Here is a 22386-nt window from a genome sequence, read left to right as displayed (position 1 = left end):
TATGAGGGGCATGAATAGTGTGGATGTGCAGGCACTCTTTCCCAGGGTGGAGGGCATAGGATTAAGGTCTGTGGGGCACAGTTTAGAGGAGATGGGTAGCACAAGTGACTCGCACTGTGACTTCACAGCGCCAGTGTCCCAGGTTCGATTACCTGCTGGGTCACGGTCTGTGAGTAATCTGCACGTTCTGCCCGTGTCTGCATGGGTTTCCTCCAGGTGCTCCGGTTTCCTCCCACAGTCCAGAGACTTGCAGGTTAGGTAGATTGGCCATCATAAATTGCCCTTAGTGTCCAAAAAGGTTAGGAGGGGTTATTGGGTTACGGGGATAGGGTGGAGATGAGGGCTTAAGTGGGTCAGTGCAGACTCGATGGGCCGAATGGCCTCCTTCTGCACTCTATGTTCTATGTGCGAGGCAGATTTTTTACGCAGAGGGTGATGAGTGCCTGGAAAGCGTTGCCAGGGGAGGTTGTGGAAGCAGATACATTAACGGCGTTCAAAAGGCATCTTGACAAACACATGGATAGTATGGGAATAGAGGGATATGGCATAAGGAAGTGCTGAGGGTTTTGGCCAAGGGTGGTATCATGACCGGTACAGGCTTGGAGGGCCGAAGGGCCTGTTCCTGTGCTGTATTGTTCTTTGTTCTTTCTTTGTTCTTTGTTCGATAGCTGGTCTAGCTTTCTTCAGTGTCAATTTGCCTGCGACCATTGGTAAAGTGATCTGAAAAAAATCTGGCTCATCTGTGACCTTCCCGCATGATAAAACCACTACCAACTGGATTTACACAGGAAAAGTAGCACCTGTGGAACTGTTTAGAGGACCTTAAAAAGAGGATGTGGGACAAACCTGAGAATAAAGCCATATTTCGACCCATTGCGTTTCAATAAAGTTTGAACCAATCTCAGAAATCGTTCTGTAATGGAGACCTTTCGAACTTACTTTCAAGTAAATGTCATTTGTTGAAGTGGAAACTATGACCGAAGACAGTAAGTGCCCACCAAAGAATCGCCAGTCGCTCAGTTGAAACAACTGACAACGTTTATGTGGTGAATATATTACTGCTACCATTCACCATTGTAATTGCATTACATTGTATTGTATTATGTTGATGCTGCCTATGGCTCTGCCCCCTCGGGGGAGGTATATAGAGCTGCAGCCTGTAAGCGGCACTCAGTACAGAGCAGTCGCAGGCAGGCACAGTTCTGGCTGATTAAAACCAATGTTCACTTCAACTCTCCGTCTCGTGTGAATTGATGGTTGCATCAATTTAATCAGCTACAATATCGCTATGGAAGCAGCCCTCAAACCTGATCGACTGGAACTCGACCCACAGGCAGCTGAAGCCAAAGGAATTTTTTCGCACTAACTCCGCTGTTTTGAGGCCTAACTCGCTGCCTCCTCCTCGCCCACCGTCACCGAGGAAAAGAAACTGAGTCTCCTCCACGCCCAGGTGAGCCACAGAATCTCTGTGCAGATCGAGGAAGCGACCACGTACGCAGACGCGGTCGCAATCCTGAAAAGGCAGTACATGAGGCCGGTGAATGAAGTGTTCGCGCGGCATCTCCTCAACACTCGTCGTCAACGCCCTGGGGAAATCGCTGGAGAAATACCTACGCGATCTGAAGGTACTCGCTCGAAACTGCAACAAGGACGACACGGCCTCGCAGCATATGGAACTCACCATCCGGGACACCTATGTGGCTGGAGTCCGTTCCAACTACGTCAGACAGCGCTTGCTCGAAAAGGGCACCCTCGACCTAGGAGAGACGGTAAAACTATCCACCACCTTAGAAGTAGCGTTTCAGATCCTCAATGCTTTCCCCACCAGACCACGTGATCCCCTCGTGGACACCTGACCAGAGGGTGTCCCAGGCCTGTGCCGCGTGGCTGCCCGCCCAACCACTTTGTTCCAACGTTCTTTTTAATAACCCGCTCATTCCAGTTTTTCTTCCACAATAAAAGTCCACGCTTCATCTGCCGTCTCAAAGTATTGGTGCCTCCCTCAATATGTGACCCACAGTCTTGCCTGTTGCAGCATTCCAAATTTTATCTTTTTATGAAGCACCGCCTTGGCCCGATTAAAGCTCGCCCTCCTTCTCGCCACCTCCGCACTCCAGTCTTGATAAACGCGGATCACCGCGTTCTCCAATTTACTGCTCCGAGTTTTCTTTGCCCATCTAAGGACCATTTCTCTATCCTTAAAACGGAGGAATCTCACCACTATGGCTCTGGGAATTTCTCCTGCTCTCGGTCCTCGCGCCATCACTCGGTATGCCCCCTCCACATCCAACGGACCCGCCGGGGCCTCCGCTCCCATTAACGAGTGCAGCATCGTGCTCACATATGCCCCGACGTCCGCACCCTCCGCACCTTCAGGAAGACCAAGAATCCTCAGGTTGTTCCTCCTTGCGTTGTTCTCCAGTGCCTCCAACCTTTCCACACATCGTTTCTGATGTGCCTCATGCATCTCCGTCTTCACCACCAGGCCCTGTATGTCGTCCTCATTCTCGGCTGCCTTTGCCTTCACGACCCAAAGCTCCCGCTCCTGGGTCTTTTGTTCCTCCTTTAGCCCTTCGATCGCCTGTAGTATCGGGGCCAACAGCTCTTTCTTCATTTCCTTTTTGAGCTCTTCCACACAGCATTTCAAGAACTCTTGTTGTTCAGGGCCCCATGTTAAACTGCCACCTTCCGACGCCATCTTGGTTTTTGCTTGCCTTCCTTGCCGCTGTTCTAAAGGATCCACTGCAATCCGGCCACTTTCTCCTCCTTTTTCCATCCGTATCCAGGGGGGATTCCCTTCTGGTTTACCGCACAGTGTTTTTAGCCGTCAAAATTGCCGTTGGGGCTCCTATCAAGAGCCCAAAAGTCCGTTTCACCGGGAGCTGCCGAAACGTGCGACCCAGCTGGTCATCGCCGCACCCGGAAGTCCCTTGGCCGCCATCTTCAACGTCACCCGACACATGTGACCGACGGGGGCCGCCATCTTGGGACCGCCCCACCACCTCCGCCCACGCCGGCTACCCGCAGCTGTCACCCTCGACAGGGCACCAAGTACGCCAATTTTAAACTATATGTCCTCCCCGGCCTCTGTGCTCCTCTCCTGTTAGGACTGGACTTCCAGTGCAACCTCAGGAGCCTGACCCTGAAGTTCGGCGAGCCCTTAGCCCCTCTCACCGTATGTAGCCTCGCGACCCTTAAGGTCACCCCACCCCCGCTCTTCGCGAACCTCACCGCCAACTGTAAACCCGTCGCCACCAGGAGCAGGCGGTACAGTGCCCAGGACAGGACTTTTATCAAGTCAGAGGTCCAGCGGCTCTTGGGAGAGGGGATCACCGAGGCTAGTAATAGCCCCTGGAGAGCCCAGGTGGACGTCAGAACCGGGGAAAAGAACCGGATGGTTGTAGGCTACAGCCAAACCATAAAACGGTACACGCAACTCGATGCGTACCTCTTTCCCCGGATAGCGGACATGGTGAATCAGATTGCACACTACCGGGTGTTCTCCACAGTAGATCTGAAGTCCGCATACCACCAGCTTCCAATCCGCCCGGAAGATCGACACGACGGCCTTTGAGGCAGACGGCCGCCTCTTCCACTTCCTCCAGGTCCCCTTCGGCGTCACCAACGGGGTCTCGGTCTTCCAAAGAACAATGGACCGAATGGTGGACCAGTACGGGCTGCGGGCCACATTTCTGTATTGGACAACGTCATCATCTGCGGCCATGATCAGCAGGACCACGACGCCAACCTTCAGAAGTTTCTCCAAACCGCCCAAGCCCTCAATCTCACCTATAACAAGGAGAAATGCGTTTTCCGCACAACCAGACTGGCCATCCTCAGCTATGTTGTGGAAAATGGAGTCCGAGGGCCTGACCGCATGCGTCCCCTCCTGCAAATCCCACTCCCCCACTGCCCCAAGGCCCTGAAAAGATGCCTCGGGTTCTTTTCATGTTATGCCCAGTGGGTCCCCAACTATGCGGAAAAAGCCCGCCCACTGATCAAAGCCACCATCTTCCCACTGATGGCTGAGGCCTGTCAGGCCTTCAGCCGCATCAAGGCAGATATTACCAAAGCCGCGATGCGCGCGGTGGGCGAGTCTATCCCCTTCCAGGTGGAGAGCGACGCATCAGATGTCGCCCTGGCCGCTACCCTTAACCAGGCAGGCAGGCCAGTAGCTTTTTTTTCCTGCACCCTCAACGCCTCCGAGATTCGACACTCCTCACTCGAAAAAGAAGTTCAAGCCATTGTGGAAGCTGTGCGGCTTGGAGGCACTACCTGGCTGGTAGAAGGTTCACCCTCGTCACCGACCTACGGTCGGTAGCCGTTATGTTCAACAATACACAGCGGGGCAAGATCAAGAATGATAAAATCTTAAGTTGGAGGATCGAACTCTCCACCTATAATTACGATATCGTGTATCGTCCTGGGAATCTCAATGAGCCCCCAGATGCCCTGTCCCGCTGCACGTGCACCAGCACGCAAGATGACCGACTCCGGGCCATCCACAACAACCTCTGTCACCCGGGGGTCACCCGGCTTCTCCACTTCATCAAGGCCCGCAACCTGCCCTACCCCACCGAGGAGGTCAGGGCCATGACCAGGGACTGCCAAGAGTATAAGCCGCACTTCTATCGTCCAGACAAGGCCCATCTGGTGAAGGCATCCCGGCCCTTTGAGCGCCTCAGCATCGACTTCAAAGGGCTCCTCCCCTCCACTGACCGCAACGCGTATTTTCTTAACGTCGTTGACGAGTATTCCCATTTCCCCTTTGCCATACCATGCCCGACATGATCTCGGCCACTGTCATTAAGGTTCTGCATAGTATCTTCACCCTGTTCGGTTTCCCCACTTACGTCCACAGTGACCGGGTCTCCTCGTTTATGAGCGATGAGCTGCGTCAGTACCTGCTCAGTAAGGGCATCGTCTCAAGCAGGACTACCAGCTACAACCCCCAAGGAAACGGACAGGTGGAGAGGGAGAACGCGACGATATGGAAGGCTGTCCTTCTGGCCCTACGGTCTAGGAGTCCCCAGTTTCCCGCTGGAAGGAGGTCCTCCCCGACGCGCTCCACTCCATTAGGTCACTCCTCTGCACAGCCACGAACGAGACCCTCATGGCCGCCTATTTGTTTTCCCCAGGACCAGCTCCGGGGTCTCGCTTCCGTCCTCCGAAAGCATGTGTGGAGCCATAAGTCCAACCCCCTGGTCGAGAGGGTCCAGCTCCTTCACGCTAACCCCCAGTATGCCTACATGGCACATCACAACGGCCAACAAGATACAGTCTCCCTCTGGGATCTGGCACTCGCCGGTTCCCCTGAGACCATTACTTAACCCCCCCCCCCCCCAACCTACACCAAACACCGCCCCCGCCCCTACATGGCCGACACTCCCCCTCACCCCCATCGCCAACCTACAGTGATGAAGCTCCAGAAGAGACGCTCCCGGAGTCAACAAGCCCAACACCTGTGCCCGCAACGACGAGTTCAACACCCGTGCCCGCAGCGAAACCAGAGCTCAGGCGATCACAGCGAACGATCAAGGCACCGGACAGACTCGATCTGTGAGCCCACTTCACCCCCGCTGGACTTCAATTTTTAACAGGGGTGAATGTGGTGAATGTATTACTGCTACCATTCACCATTGTAATTGCATTACATTGTATTGTATTATGCTGATGCCCTTGTGGGCTCCGCCTGTGGCTCCACCCCTTCGGGGGAGGTATATAGAGCTGCAGCCTGTTGGTGGCACTCAGTACAGAGCAGTCGCAGGCAGGCAGCTGATTAAAACCACTGTTCACTTCAACTCTCCGTCTCTTGTGAATTGATGGTCGCATCAGTTTATCAATCCAGTTTAATAATTACAATTTAAAACAAGCCAGTTACTGGTTTCCTGATATACATTGGTAAGCCCACACATGCGGTGCCCTTTTTGTGTGGTCAAAATAATAAGCAGTCTCATGCTGCTGATTATTTGCAGTAGCAGGTCAGCTGGTCAATAGATCAGCGTTGCAGCGCCCTTCGTTGAATGGCATAGCTCGCTTTTATTATGGTGCTGTCCTACATATCATTAAGCGGAGCGAGGTTGAAGCAGGAAGAGATGGACTGGAAAGGCTGGTTTGCCTCTTGTGTTTTTTTTGTTAAATAGAGATTGCATCAACCCGAGGGAAATTTTAGCGGCATCCCGCGATGGGGTATCGATATGTCGAGTCTGGGAAGTGGCTTTGCAGCGCTGGCTGTGGGAAGCTGGAGCTTAGCATTTAGTATGGGTTGCGGCTCGAAGCCTGCATTCAATGTTAACACTGTTGCAGCGTTCAATCCGGAGCTGGCAGCGACTGCCCAGCACCCCCCCCCCCCCCCGCCAAGCCCAGACAAACACACAGACAGACAGGGGAATTAGATCAGGGGTACTGGAAGAAAGCAGGCGTTTCCCATTTTCGTGTGTGTTGGCCAGAAGTTACTGCGCTCACCATAAAGTTTTTGGCCGGCTTTGCTGGTAGAGAGGCGGAAACTTAGCTGATGTGGTCTCACTGAACGGCTGGTCTTTAGAGGAGCAGCTGGAATATTCTGACTGGGGCTCTGACCATTTTGTGCGTGTGTTGGTCGTTTAAATTTGGCGAGAGCCGGAGTTCCGGATTATATTTAGAAGAGCGAAAAAAGAGAGGAGGGATAAAAAAAATCCATCGATTTAAAGGGACAGACTGGGGTTGGTTTGGAAAGTTTCAATCTGGGATTTAGATGGTTTGTCTTTGAAGGGGGGGGGGGACATTATAATTTACGTTTGGTTTGTTTTTTTTAAAAAAGGAAAATGCCGATTGTGAGTAATTCCCAAGCGAATGGGGACGGTCGCCTGCGCCCCCGGTTCAATGCCCGGCTTCCAGCCAAGCGCGGCTCCCGGTGCCCAGCGGGAGGAATTCGGGAAGCAGCCTCCCCGGATGCAGAGGGCTCGAGCCGCCTCTTGCTGCCGCCCGTGGAGGCTCGGGCTCGGGCCGGCCGCCTCTCCCCGGCCGCAGGCCCGGACAATCCGCTCAGGCCCCGGGCTCGGGGAGCCAGCTGCAGCCCAGCTCTCCAGCAGCCGGCCGGCTCGGGGGCGCTGCTGGCCGCTCGACGCAGCGCCAGGATCTCGGCAGCAGGTAAGGAGCGGCTCCGGCTACTCAACCTTTCCATTTGTTGTTGTTGCAAAGTCGGGGGCTGAGGCGGATTTTCAAAATAATCCCATTTTTTAAAAAAAGGCATAAATATACCCATGTCATGTCGCCACCACAAATATTGCTCGCCGTTTAATTTTACCACTGGGTCTGTTTTCAGAAAACTCCCACTTCTGTATTCGAAACCTCTGTTTAATAAACCGACTGAAGTTGAACTTAAGTCACGGAAACAGCTGGGATGGTGGTTGGGAGAATTTATTTCTGATTCCCAGTCCCTTAATGGGCGGATGTAATTTTTTTTGTGTGACACATTTGACTTCTGTATGCTGCATTTCTGTTTGGAGTTTGGAGATTACTTTTTTTAGGCGACCTTTCTCCCTGCCTCCATTTGCACCCCCCATGTCACTGTGAAGAGTTTGGCCTGATTTGATTGATTGATTTGTGGACACAAATGTGCCCTTCCGACTTGCATATGTGAGCAGGAATACATTGCCGCCGTCACCCCGTGGCAAAGTTCAGGTTGTGGTGATACTTGTCACTGGAAATAAGTCAGGTGTAATTCCTCTGCGTGCGGTAAAGCAAGCCCCCCCCCCCCCCCCCCCCGGTTAGAATCCATGGTCTGCAGAATGAAAGAATTGCTCTAATGATGTCGGGTATTTTCAACAGAGCAGCTCCATATTATGTCGAATTATGTTTGGCCAGAAGGATGCAAAATGTGATGGGCAGTGTGGGTGGGGTGGGGTAGGGGGACGCGTGATTAAAGAGAAATGTTGGCAGTGAGTCAACTGCCATGTTATTATCATGGCAAATAATCAAATTGGTGCCACTGTGAAACAAATTAGAATTGAATTAGGTTTACGGTGGCCCTAATTTTGAAAACTAAAATGAGCCTAAATTGTACTTTTTTGGGGGGAGGTTGATTGTGTCCCTGGTCTACAGAAAGTCAGAACTCCATTAAAGTATAAAAGGGACAGGTGCTTACAGGTCCTTTTTGCTGCCACATTACATTGAGATGTTTGTTCAAATTCATGAACAAACCACAGAGAAATAAATAATTTGACAGACTTTTATTGCCATCTCCTCTTACCTTGCCTATGATGTTTGGTTGAAATCACACCTTATATTATGTTTCTTATATTTGCTGAAATAACAGAAGAGCATATTGATTTCTGCAATGGCTTCCTATAGCAAGGGTAAGCTGTGGATTTGAAGAACTTTCTTTTTTTTAATTCCCCAATTGAAGAAAAAGTTATATTTGAGTCGGGTTTAACAGTTGCGCTCCAGTATTTTCTTCACAAATGGCTGACAGCTATAAAAGATGATTACAATACTCAAAAGGTATAGAGACAAGAACTAATTTATCAACTTTGTGGCTGTTGGAGCTACTATGTATTTTTTTTTCTTAAATAGTAAATGTGAATTTGGGACCATTTTATCGGACAGGTTAAAGAATGTGATGATGCTCGATTTGCCTGGTTGGGGGGTCGGCCGAGGAGGGCTGAATGAGTCTCCAGGATGCTTTCCAAAAATACGTGGATGTAAATGGAAACACAAATAGAAAAGTTTAGGTTGTAAAATGCAATAAAATATTAGATTCCCTCATTATTGATTAAGAGTATGTGGTATGTAATGGGGGCCTTGAAGCCCTTCAGCCATAATCAGTTAGAATTGCTTGGGGGGGTACTTCTGTTTTATGCCCCCACCAAATGAAGAGACAAATATTACCAGAATGGTTGATTTCAAGGAAATTTCAATTTCCTTTCATGTTGATTTCAATCTCAAGGAAAAGTGTAAATTTGAAAGCAAGTGACCTGTACACAATAGTTGCTATCAACTCTCCAATTAGTAATATTAATGTTTCACAAATACATTATTCATTATACTTTTAAAAATAAGTGTCTCTGTGTATTATACACACATTCAAGACTAGCAATGAATGAATTTCGGAGTGTACTGAGCATTATAAAAAGACATTTGATGCTCCTGTACTAATTCATGTAGGTTAATTTTAGGTAATGATCTGATTTCCTGGAATCCTTACTGTGTAGAAGGAGGCTATTTGGCCCATCAAGTCTGCACTGGCCCTCCAAAAGAGCACTTCACCTAGGGCCCCACCCCCCCCACCCCTGTAACATCCGCACATTGATCATGGCCATTCCACCTAACCTGCACATCCTTGGACTGTGGGAGAAAACTGGAGCACCCAGAGTAAACTCACGCAGTAATGGGGAGAACATGTAAACTCCACACACAGTCACCCTAGGCCGGAATCAAACCCTGGTCCTTGGCACCTATCCAGCACATCTTTGGGTTGTGGGGGTGAAACCCACACAAACACGGGCTAACCACGTGCCACAGTGCCGTGTTCTCAGATGGGCCTATCATGTGCAAAAGTCATTCTGTTTTTTAAAAACATGGTTTTGTGCTCTCATGAGTAGAACAGTATGACTTGTGTCTTAGAATGTGTACCTCACATCATTCTACCCTCTGACATTGTCCACAACACACAGCCCCTCAGGATCAGAGGAGCCATCTGTGGTCAGCTGCTATCAGCGACAACTGACAGAGGTGTGCAATGACTTAAAAGGAAGAAAAATTATGCTTGTTCAACCTTTATAAACACTAAAATTACTTATTTGGGTTGCTTTGTAATAAAATGTCAAAGAAATGTCGTCACAATGGGAAGGTGATACTTTAATAAAAATTTCATGATGTGATGCTGATTAAAATATTGCATTTCCAGGTGGGAGGAGGGGAAATACAGAAATGTTGGTAGGACCACGCCAATGCTAAGAGGTGGAAGTCATGAGCTCCATAGAGCTATTTGATACTGCCAATGGAGGTGCCTCCTCCCCCGAAGAATCCTATCCGTCAAACATAAAGAAATAGAGCAGCCACTGATAATTGTGAATCTAAAATAACCGGAAACTTTGTGAACTGCCTTACCGGAGGAGGCAATAACTCTTACCCTCTAAAAATAAATTAAATTGCTTATGCAGAGATAACTTTTCCAGTCAGTAACTTGAAAATAAATCTGTCTACTGTTTTGCTTACAACAAAATTGTAATTTGACACATGCACTATAAGAAAGACTCTTTACAGATTTTTAAAAATAAATTTAGAGGACCCAATTCATTTTTTCCAATTAAGGAGCAATTTAGTGTGGCCAATCCACCTATCCTGCACATCTTTGGGTTGTGGGAGAGAAACCCATGCAAACACAGGGAGAATGTGCAAACTCCACGCAGACCGTGATCCAGAGCCGGGATCGAACTTGGGACCTCGACGCAGTGAGGCAGCAGTGCTAACTACTGAACCATCGTGCTGGCCTTCCTTACAGATTTTAATGTGAGCTGTCAGGTTTAAAATTGCCTGAATCTAGATTTTTCTTTTAAATCTGTGCAATATGTAACAAACCATTTATGTAGTGCAGTTTACAGAGAAAAATATTCAACAATGGTTCCCAGCGAGTTCATTGTTTTTTAAATGGATGCTGATCCAAAGTGACGAAAGCTTGGTCAAACGGGTGGATTTTAATAAAAGTCTTCAAAGAGGAGTGAGAGAAGAGTCGGTGTGATTTTAGGGAGGGAATTTCAGTGATTGGAACCTAGGCAGCTGAATGCGCAGTTATCAAAAGTGAAGCAAAGAGAAGCAAGATGCATAATAATAATCTTTATTGTCACAAGTAGGCTTACATTAACACGGCAATGAAGTTACTGTGAAAAGCCCCTAGTCGCCACATTCCGGGGGCAGAATTCAAATGTCCACATTATCTAGCAGCACATCTTTCGGGACTTGTGTAAGGAAACCGGAGGACCCGGAAGAAACCCACGTAGACACGGGGAGAACGTGCAGACTCCGCCCAGACAGTGACCCAACCGGGAATCGAAACTGGGACCCTGGCGCTGTGAAGCAACAGTACTAACCACTGCTCCAGTGTTAAATAGAGATTTTTGTTTTATAAATTTAGAGTACCTGATTCATTTTTTCCAATTTTAAGGGGCAATTTAGCAGGGCCAATCCACCTATCCAGCACATCTTTGGGTTGTGGGGGCGAAACCCACACAAACACGGGGAGAATGTGTAAACTCCACGCGGCCAATGACCCAGAGCCGGGATCGAACCTGGTACCTCGGTGCCATGAGGCAGCAGTGCTAACCACTGTGCCAGTGCTGCCCGGCTAAATAGAGATTAATGATTGCTTCAGTGCAGAGGAACCAGGGTGTTCTTGTACCTGAATCACAGAATGCCAGCATGCAGGGGCAGCAGGTAATCAGGAAGGTAAATGGAATGTTGCCCTTTACTGCAAGGGAGCTGGAGTATAAATGTAGGGCAGTCTTGACTGCACCAAGGCATTTCTGGTGAGACTACACCTGCAGCACTGTGTACAGTTTTGGTCATCGTCCTTAAGGAGGGACGTGTGTATTGGACGCAGTTCTGAGAAGGTTCACAGAGCTGATCCTGGGATGACAAAAGGTTAAGCAGGTTGGGTTTATGCTCACTGGAGTTTAGAAGAATGAGGTGGTTTTAAAAGGAACGAGGGAGAAAACTGTATGCTGATTGGAGTCATACCTAGCACAAAGGAAGGTGGTTGTTGGAGTTCAACCATTTCAGTACCAGGACATCCTAGCTGGAGTTCCTCAGGGTAGTGTCTGAGGTCCAATCATCTTTAGCTGCTTTATCAATTACCTTCCCTCCACTGTAGTATCAGAAGTGGGGATGTGTGTAGATGATAGCACGATGTTCAGCACCATTCGTGATGACACCGCCACTAAAGCAATACATGCCCATATGCATCATGACCTGAACAGCATTCAGACTAAGGCTGATGTGTGGCTCAAGCCACTTGTGCCAGGCAATGACCTCCCTCCCCGTGACATTCACTGTCATCACCATTACCAAATACCCTGCTATCAACATCCTGTGAGTTACCACTGACCAGAAACAGAACTGGACTAGCCATATAAATACTGCGGCTAAAAGAGCAGGTCATAGAGTAAGGTTTTTGAGGCGAGTTACTCACTTCCTGTCCAGCAAAGCATGTCCACCATGTACAAGGCACAAATTGAGTGTGATGGAATAATCTCCACTTACCTGGATGAGTGCAGCTCGAACAACACTCGAGCAGCTCAGCACTATCCAGGAAAAGCTGCTTACTTGATTGGCAACCCACCTATCATCTTCAACATTCATTCTCTCCATCACCAAAGCACATTGGCATCTACAAGATGCACTGCAGAAACTCACCAAGACTCTTTTGACAGCACCTCCTAAACCTGCGACCTGTGCCACCTAGAAGGACATGAGCAGCAGATGCATGAGAACATCACCAATTGCAAGCTCACCTCCAAGCCACACAGCATCCTGACTTGGAAATATATCCCTGTTCCTTCACTGTCACTGGGTCAAAATCCTGGAACTCCGTTCCTAACGTCTACACCACATCAAATGCAGCGGCTCAACACCCCATTCTCACGGACGTTTAGGGTTGGCCTCGCAGCCAACCTCCACACTACAAGAAAAAAACTGAGATGCAAAGAGAATGTTTCCCCTTGAGGGAGAGACCATAATCAGGGGACATGGTTTAAAAATAAGGGGTCTCTGACTTTAAGATGGGGAGAAAAGGAGAAATTTCTTCTCAGACAGTCGTTCATGTTTGGAATTCTCCTCCCCTAAAGGCCGAGCCATTGAATATACCAAAGGCTGAGGCAGTAGTAGACCGATTTTTGATGGCAAGCGAGTCAAGGGTTATGGTGGGACAGGCAGGGGTGTGAAATTGAGGCCATAATTAGAACAGCCATGATCCGATTGGATGGCAGAGCAGGCTTGAGAGGCCGAACGGGCGGCTCCTATTTCTTCTGTTCAACTCGTGGAGAAGCACCAACATCGTCTCCATGGAGGTCTTTGGTTCAAATGGCCATTGTGCCTCAGTTATGTAATCCAAGTACAATTTGCAAACAATAGGTGTCCTTCTCACTTGCTCAGAACACCAGGTTAACGTTGGAAAATATGATTACATAGTGGGCTCACTATGGGCTGTTTTACCACCTGTATAACCAGTAACCATATGCAAAGATTTAAATTGACTCCAACGGCTTTCCATGTTGATCAGTAGTTATCCTTTAAAAAGGCTTTAGAATTGTACCTACCAACCCTTATTCTGCATGTGTGAAATGTTTTTTTCTTTTATTAAAGTCATTTGAGTTTAAAATTTATTGCACAACCAGTGGCAAGCATTTTAATCTCATGTTTTCTTTTAGCTTCAGAACTGTATGCTCAATGATTGCTATGTTAAAATCCCACGGTGCTGGTCTGACATTGGTTCTACCTAATCTTTTTTTCATAAGTTACATTCGTTAAAGTACCATTTGGCCATTCTATACTGGTTTTCGTGCTGGTGTTTCATTCATTTTTCAAATAAGACATTAAGTTGAGGCCCTCTTGGGTAGATGTTAAGGTGGCCATTCATCTTCTGTTCCGGTGGTCTGTACTGTGTCCGTTATTCAATTTTAAACCAGACAACTGATTGTTCGGTATTTTACTGTATTTTAAAGCTCATAGTCTCTTGGGAAGCATTTAAAATTAAAATTATTAGTTCTGCCTATGTTTGCAAAAGATTGGCCCAAGGTATCGTAGCATTCCCGTAAAGTTCCAATCAGGCCTATCCTTTTGTGCTTCCTTATACACCCGATGTTACATTGTTGCTTCACGGTTAACTTAAGACGTAGAGCCACACTGATGCACACAACTCTCGACTAGTTGATTAAAAGCATCATTTTTAAAAAAAACTTGCTTTGGCTTCTTCCAGGTTCGTTAGAAGCATGAATGTACAAGCTCCCCAAGTTTAGCTTGATCTAAGACACTGGGTTCATTATGTAAGATACTATCACCCGTTTAAGCAAATTGCCAGATAAATAGTTATTAATTTATTTTCTACCTGAAAAGAGAGACATGTTCATTCGGACAAATGCAAGAATGCCAAATTTCAAACGATCACAACAATTTATACTACAGGAGCAAAGCATGCTGATTGGTTGGCAAGTTGACTGATCAGCTGAGACAGTGCCATGGAGAAAGCTGACTAACCTCCTGGGTAATTCAAAAAAGGTGCAAGGTTTGAACATCATTTCATAATTAGGCAGCTGAACAATCCTGAGTGCACCAATAGCTACACTATCAACCAATTTGAGATAATCAGTTGAGCTCATAAATATAGCTCATTTACAATTGATTGAAGCAACATGCATTCTTTTTTAAAAAATAATTTTTATTAAAGGTTTTCATAAAATATCAATAACAAAATGAGAAAGAAAAAAGAACCCAACATGGTTAAGTACAAAACACAATCTTAAACCCCCCCCCCCCCCCGCCCTGTACATAAATAATAAATTAACATTAACACCCCGACTTAACACAACAGGTGTATACACCCCCTCAAACCCTCCAGTGTAAATAACATAAACAAAAATAAAGTTAATCCCCCCCCCGCCCGCCCGAGCTGCTGCTGCCATTCACCAATGTCTATCGTTCTGCCAGAAAGTCTAAGTACGGTTGCCACCGGCTAATGAACCCTTGTACCGACCCACTCAAGGCAAATTTCACTCTCTCCAATTTAATGAACCCTGCCATATCGCTGATTCAGGATTCCACGCTTGGAGGCCTCGCATCTTTCCGCTGAAGGAGAATCCTTCGCCGGGCTACCAGGGACGCAAAGACCAGAATACCGGCCTCTGTCGTCTCCTGCACTCCCGGCTCCTCTGCCACCCCAAATATTGCGAGCCCCCAGCCCGGTCTGACCCTGGATCCTACCACTCTCGACACCGTCCTCGCTACGCCATTCCAAAATTCCTCCAGTGCTGGGCATGCCCAGAACATATGGGTGTGATTTGCTGGGCTCCCTGAGCACCTAACACACCTGTCCTCACCCCCAAAGAACCGGCTCATCCTTGTCCCGGTCATGTGTGCCCTGTGCAGCACCTTAAACTGTATGAGGCTGAGCCTCTCACTCGAAGAGGAAGAGTTCACCCTCCCGAGAGCATCTGCCCAAGTCCCCTCTTCGATCTCCTCTCCCAACTCCTCCTCCCACTTACCTTTCAACTCCACGACCGAGGCCTCCTCCTCCTCCTGCATCACCTGGAATTTTCCGAGATCTTCCCCACTCCCACCCACCCCCCCGAAGCACCCTGTCCTGTACTGTGTGTGGCAGTAGCCGCGGGAATTCCACCACCTGCCGTCTGGCAAACACCCTTACCTGTAAGTACATGAAGGTGTTCCCCGGGGGGGGAGCCCGTACTTCTCCTCCAGCTCACCCAAGCTCGCGAACTTCCCATCCACAAACCGGTCCCCCAACTTTCGTATCCCTGCCCTGTGCCACCCCGAAAACCCTCCACCTGTTCTTCCTGGGGCAAACCGGTGGTTCCCCCGTAATGGGGTCCACGGCGAGGCCCCAACTTCCCCCCCCTATGCCGCCTCCACTGCCCCCACATTTTGAGGGCCACCACCACCACCGGGCTCGTGGTATACCTCCTTGGAGGGAGCGGCAGCGGCGCCGTTGCCAGCGCCCCCAGATTCGTACCCACACAGGTCGCCATCTCAAGCCTCTTCCATGCAGCCCCCTCCCCCTCCATCATCCACTTGCGCACCATCGGCGCATTGGCGGCCCAGCAGTACCCACAGAGGTTGGGCAGCGCCAGCCCCCCTATCTCTACACCGCTCCAGCAACACCCTTCTCACCCGCTGAGTCCCTCGTGCCCACACAAACCCCAATGTACTCCTGTTAACCCGCCTGAAAAAAGCCTTCGGGATAAACACGGGGAGGCACTGGAACAGGAACAAAAACCTTGGGAGCACTGTCATTTTGATTGACTGCACCCTACCCGCCAAGGACAGCGGCAATGTGTCCCACCTCTTGAACTCCTCCTCCATTTGCTCCACCAGCCTTGTAAAGTTAAGGCTATGCAGGGCCCCCCAGCTCCTGACCACCTGGACCCCCAAATATCTGAAGCTCCTCTCCGCCCTTTTTAGTGGGACCTCGCCAATCCCCCTCTCCTGGTCCCCTAGCTGAACTACGAACAGCTCGCTCTTCCCCATATTGAGCTTGTACCCCGAAAAGTCCCCAAATTCCCTAAGGATCCTCATTACCACTGGCATTCCTCCCACCGGGTCCGCCACATACAGCAGCAGGTCGTCCGGATAAAGCGACACCCTATGCTCCTCCCCACCCCGCACCAACCCCCTCCAGTTCCTTGACTCTCTCAGTTCCAGAGCCAGGGGTTCAGTCACCAGTGCGAAGAGCAGGGGGGACAGGGGACACCCCTGTCTCATCCCGCGGTGCAACCGAAAATACTCTGACCTCCTCCTATCTGTGGCCACACTCGCCATCGGGACCTCGTACAACAGCCTAACCCACCTGACAAACCCCTCCCCAAACCCGAACCTCTTCAGCACCTCCCACAGGTACCCCCACTCTACCCTATCGAAGGCTTTCTCAGCGTCCATCGCCACCACTATCTCTGCTTCCCCCTCCCTCGCCGGCATAATGATTACGTTCAAAAGCCTCCGCACATTCGCGTTCAACTGTCTCCCCTTCACAAACCCCGTCTGGTCTTCATGGGTTATCTGCGGCACACAATCCTCAATCCTCGTGGCTAAGACCTTCGCCAGCACCTTGGCATCTACATTTAGCAAGGAAATCAGTCTGTAAGACCCACATTGCAGGGGATCCTTGTCCCGCTTAAGGATCAAGGAGATCAGTGCCCGGGACATCGTTGGGGGTAAAGTCCCCCCCTCCCTTGCCTCATTAAAGGCCCCAACTAACAGCGGGCCGAACAGGTCCATATATGTTTTATAGAACTCGACCGGGAAACCGTCTGGCCCCGGTGCCTTCCCCGCCTGCATGCTTCCTATCCCTTTGATCAGCTCCTCCAGCCCAATCGGGGCCCCCAGTCCCACCACCAGTCCCTCTTCCACCTTTGGAAACCTCAATTGGTCCAGGAAACGGCCCATCCCTCCCTCCTCCCGTGGGGGCTCAGATCGGTACAATTCCTCGTAGAAGTCCCTGAAGACCCCATTGATGCCAACCCCACTCCGCACCACGCTCCCTCCCCTGTCCTTAACTCCCCCGATCTCCCTAGCTGCGTCCCGCTTCCAAAGCTGATGTGCCAGCATCCGGCTTGCCTTTTCCCCATACTCGTAGACCGCCCCCTGGGCCTTCCTCTACTGCACCTCCGCCTTCCTGGTGGTCACCAGGTCGAATTCGGCCTGGAGGCTGCGCCTCTTCCTCAACAATTCTTCCTCAGGCTCTTCCGCATACCTCCTGTCTACCCTCACCATCTCACCCACCAGCCTCTCCCCCTCCCTCCGCTCCTTGTGGGCCATAATGGAGATCAGCTCTCCCCTCACCACTGCCTTCAGTGCCTCCCATACCATCCCCACTCTGACCTTCCTGTTGTCGTTGGTCTCCAAGTACCTCTCTATACTTCCTCGGACTCGCTCGCTCACCTCCTCGTCCGCCAACAGCCCCACCTCCAAGCGCAACAGCGGCCGCTGGTCCCTCTCCTCCCCATCTCCAAGTCCACCCAATGCGGGGCGTGGTCCGAAATGGCTATTGCCGAATACTCGGTATCCTCTACTCTCGCTATCAGCGCCCTACTCAAAATGAAAAAGTCGATTCGAGAATAAGCCTTATGGACATGTGAGAAGAATGAAAATTCCCTAGCCCCCAGCCTTGCAAATCTCCAAGGGTCCACCCCTCCCATTTGGTCCATAAATCCCCTCAACACTCTAGCCGCCGCCGGCTTCCTACCCGTCCTAGACCTGGAGCGATCCAGTGCCGGATCCAGCACCGTGTTAAAGTCTCCCCTCATTATCAGGCCCCCCACTTCCAAGTCTGGGCTCCGACCCAACATACGCTGCATAAAACCCGCATCGTCCCAGTTCGGGGCATACACATTGACCAGTACCACCCTCTCTCCCTGCAACTTACCATTATGTACCTACCGCCATTATCTGCCACAATGCTCGACGCCTCGAATAACACTTTCTTTCCCACCAAGATCGCCACCCCTCGATATTTAGCATCTAGCCCCGAGTGAAACACCTGACCTACCCACCCTTTCCTCAGTCTTACCTGGTCTGCCACCTTCAGGTGTGTCTCCTGGAGCATAACCACATCCGCCTTCAGCCCCTTCAGGTGCGTGAACACGCGGGCCCGCTTAACCGGCCCATTCAGTCCCCTTACATTCCAGGTTATCAGCCGGATCAGGGGGCTACCCGCCCCCCCTCCCCCGCCGACTAGCCACGACCCATCCTCGGCCAGCCACGCGCCCGCACCCCACACCCGGCCCGTTCCCCACAGCGGCATACCCCCGTCTCGACTCTTTCTTCCCCCCCCCCCTCCCCCACTCACTCCAGCTTCTCCTTGACCTTAGCAGCAGCAACTCGATTTCCCCCCCCCACCACCACCCCCGGCTAGGACCCACCCTAGCTGGTTTACTCCCCCCATTGCACTTCCGCAAGTCAGCTGACTCCTCTTGACCCCAGCCACTCCTGCCTCCCCTTCGACTCCTCCCATTGTGTGGCACACCCTCCCCTCCCGCTCCCCATCTACAGGCTCTCCCCTCCCCCCTCCGTTCCAAGCGCGGGAAACAATCCTTGCTTCCCTGCCCCGGCCCCCCCCCCCCCAGTCTTCGGAGCGGGAAAAAAGCCTGCGCTCTCCACCTACCAGGCCCCGCCACCAACCAAAACAGTGCCCAACCCGCCCCATCCACCCTCCCCAACCCGAAAGAGAAAAACACAGAGAAAAAAAAACCCATAACAATGCAAAGGCCCCCCCCCCCCGAACCAAAAATAGGCATAACATATCCACCGCAGTCCCCAATCGCCACAGACCCTCAGTCTGTGTCCAGCTTCTCAGCCTGAACAAACGCCCACGCCTCCTCCGGAGACTCAAAATAATGGTGCCGGTCCTTGTAGGTAACCCACAGTCGCGCCGGCTGCAACATGCCAAACTTCACCCCCTTCCTGTGCAGCACCACCTTTGCTCGATTGTACCCGGCCCTCCTCCTTGCCACCTCCGCACTCCAGTCCTGATATATCCGAACCTCCGCGTTCTCCCACCTGCTGCTCCTCCTTCTTGGCCCACCTGAGTAAGCACTCCCGATCGACGAACCGCACCAGCACCGCCCGGGGAGGCTCGTTGGCCTTGGGCCTCCTCACCAACACTCTATGGGCCCTTCCAGCTCCAGGGGCCCCTGGAAGGATCCCGCTCCCATCAGTGAGTTCAACAAGCTGACCACATAGGCCCCCACGTCCGGCCCCTCCAGCCCCTCCGGGAGGCCCAGAATCCGCAGATTCCTCCGCCTCGACCGATTCTCCATCTCCTTGAACCGCTCCTGCCATCTCTTGTGGAGCGCCTCGTGCGCCTCCACCTTTACCGCCAGGCATAAGATCTCGTCCTCATTGTCAGAGATCTTTTGTCGAGCCTCTCGGATCGCCACCCCCTGGGCCGTCTATGTCTCCAGCAGCTTATCAATAGAAGCCTTCATCGGCTCTAGCAGGTCCGTTTTAATCTCTCTGAGGCAGTGCTGGATACCCTCCTGTTGCTCCTCCGCCCACTGCCTCCACGCTGCCTGGTCTCCGCCCGCCGCCATTTTGTCCTTCCCTCCCTTCTTCTGGTCCTCCACCACCTTTTTTGTCGCCCCGCTCCTAGTTCAAGCCATATACTGACGGGGAGCTATTATTAACTCCTTCCCACACCGGGAAACGTGGAAAAAGTGCCCTTGGGGGCCCTGAAAAGAACCCAAAAGTCCGTTTTTGCGGGAGCTGCCGAATCTGCGACTTCGCTCCGCATAGCCGCAACCGGAAGTCTCGAGAGGGAATCCTTTTGGCAGCCTTCACTTCACCAATCTGCCCCAAAAAGTCTGTGGAAACTCCTGAAAAAGATCTGAGAGTCCATTCCAGACGGGAGCTGCCGAATGCGCGACCTACTCCTCCATGGCTGCCACTGGAAGCCTCGTCCCCGCTTCTTCAATGGCCTTGGTAGATCTTTTCACACTTGTTCCCTCTGCTGCTAGAATTCACCTTTAATACAGGCCCTCAAGTCAGCTTGCAGCTTTAAGCTTGCCCTTCCCCCGCCTGCATGCTGGAAGAGGCCCCCCTCTCCCCTGCAGTTACAGCCAAATCTTTTACTGTTTCTGCCGAGTCTGGTAACCAAGAGACATATCATTCCTGGGAGACACTGTCAGGGGAATGTTGCAGTCTTCTTCCCACACCGGGAAATGTCAAACAAATGCCGTTGGGGCCCTGTAAAGAGCCCAAAGGTCCGTTCCAAGCGGGAGCTACTGAATATGCGACCTAGCTCTGCATAGCCGCACCCGGAAGTCGCAACATGCATTCTTATACAGGGACCCAGTCTGAAAACAGAAGGAATTTAGAGTTTGTATTTTCTCCCCGTGTGAGCAAAAGTTTCCTCCGGGTGCTCCAGTTTCCTCCCACAGTCCAAAGATATACAGGCTAGGTGGATTTTCCATGATAAAGTGTCCAGAGATGTGTAGGTTTGGTTACGGGGATAGGGTGGGGAGGATCGGCGAGTGGACTCTGGTAGAGTGTTCTTTCCAGAGGTCGGTGCAGACTCAATGGGCCGAATGGCCTCCTGCACTGTAGGAATTCTACATTAAAGCCTCGCACATTTTTTTCAATTCCCTAGGAGTTTGAGGAGTCTATGGTTCACTTGCTTTCTCCATGGCAATTCCTCAGCAAATCAATCAGCACCTTTTTCTCTTGTAGTGTAAATTGTTGTGATCATTTGAAATTTGACATTCTTGCATTTGTCCTGATGAGGTGTAAGATGAAACATTTTAGCAATATTTAAGTTCTGTCATGTTTTTATAAACTGCGTAAATACATGTCTGTGTAGAGTTATCCAGTATTTTTAAGATCTGTTACTGGCAACCTTAGTGGACACAAAATATCCCCTGGCAATTTTTGAAGAGAAGCATGGTAGTTCTCCCAGTATCCTGATCAATATTCATTCTTCAACCAACATCATTTACACAAGAATAGCTGGTCACTATTTCATTGCTGCTTGTGAGACTAACTGTGAAGAAATTGGTTACCTCCTCAATGCAATCACCTTTTTCCATGGCAATAAGATCAGTGATGATTGGGCAACATCCGAATCCTTGAGATCCACAGTGAGACCAAACAGGGTTGTATTCTGGCACCGACAGTCTTTGGCATTTCTTCTCTTTGCTGCTCCCAGATGCCTTCAGCTAATCTGCAGTGTGTCTACTTGCATAACAGTACTGACAAAGCTGTTCAGCTTTTCTCATCTGAGATCCAAGACAAAGTTATGCCAAGTCCTCATCAGAGAGTTACTCTATGCTGACAATGTGACACCAGTATTCCATACTGCAGAACATGTTGAGCAGCAAATTGACATACTCGCCCATGCCATCAACATCAGGAAATCAAATATCATGGTCCAGAATGTTGCCGCACTGCGGTTGTGGACTCTGGGTCTGCACTTGTTGGAGTGTAGAAGGATGAGGGGGAATCTTATTGAAACTTGCAGGATACTGCAAGCCTGGATAGAGTGGACATGGAGAGGATGTTTCCACTTGTATGAAAAACTAGAGCCAGAGGGCACAATCTCAGACATCTACAATGCGTAGACCTGCACAACATATGCTAGGCCAAAGAAAACTATGTACTATTTCCACCTTCAATGTTTCAGATTATCCTCCCCATCACTTGGCAGAACGGGGTCACCAACTTGGGTCCTGGAGTGTGCTAATTCCGTCAGTGTACTCATTGGTAGCTAATGACATCTGTATTGGCTTGGCCACGCTGATCAGATGCATGATGGGCGTTTCCCTAAAGACCTTCAGTGCGGTGAACTGATCACCTGGGTCATAACCTTCTGGTGTCCATGCAGTGTAATAAGGACACCTGCAAGTGAGATGTGGAGATGACAGACATTGACACTAACAACTGGAAGATAGTCAGTGATGGCTGAGAGTCGCAAAAAGTTGGTTTACAGGTGCAATAGGTGATTAAGAAGGCAAATGGAATTTTGTCCTTCATTGCTAGAGGGATGGAGTTTAAGACGAGGGAGGTTGTGCTGCAATTGTATAAGGTGTTAGTGAGGCCACATATGGTGTATTGTGTTCAGTTTTGGTCTCCTTACCTGAGAAAGGACGTACTGGCACTGGAGGGTGTGCAGAGGAGATTCACTAGGTTAAT

At 50.3% G+C, this 22386-nt stretch overlaps 2 protein-coding genes across 7 annotated transcripts in view; one reads left to right on the top strand and one right to left on the bottom strand.

Moving 5' to 3' along the window:
* cdhr2 (cadherin related family member 2) overlaps positions 1 to 7382 on the bottom strand; it is a 349352-nt gene extending 341970 nt beyond the window's left edge. Inside the window, exon 1 of the mRNA XM_072512189.1 lies at positions 7273 to 7382. The gene's annotated coding sequence lies outside the window, so the exon portion shown is untranslated. The remainder of the gene's footprint in view (positions 1 to 7272) is intronic.
* rnf44 (ring finger protein 44) overlaps positions 6385 to 22386 on the top strand; it is a 235988-nt gene continuing 219986 nt past the window's right edge. For 2 of the 6 annotated variants that reach the window (XM_072512193.1, XM_072512192.1), the window contains exon 1: positions 6390 to 7128. In XM_072512193.1, coding sequence (XP_072368294.1) covers positions 6804 to 7128 — 325 coding nt within the window. In that variant the 5' untranslated portion in view covers positions 6390 to 6803. Of the gene's footprint in view, positions 7129 to 22386 lie in introns of all 6 variants that reach the window. The other 4 variants (XM_072512195.1, XM_072512194.1, XM_072512197.1 and 1 more) reach the window with 3 other exon arrangements.

Source organism: Scyliorhinus torazame, chromosome 7, assembly GCF_047496885.1.
Source record: "Scyliorhinus torazame isolate Kashiwa2021f chromosome 7, sScyTor2.1, whole genome shotgun sequence".
NCBI lineage: Eukaryota > Metazoa > Chordata > Chondrichthyes > Carcharhiniformes > Scyliorhinidae > Scyliorhinus > Scyliorhinus torazame.
Note: the sequence above shows the minus strand (reverse complement) of the source record. Positions and strands in the feature narration are given on the sequence as shown.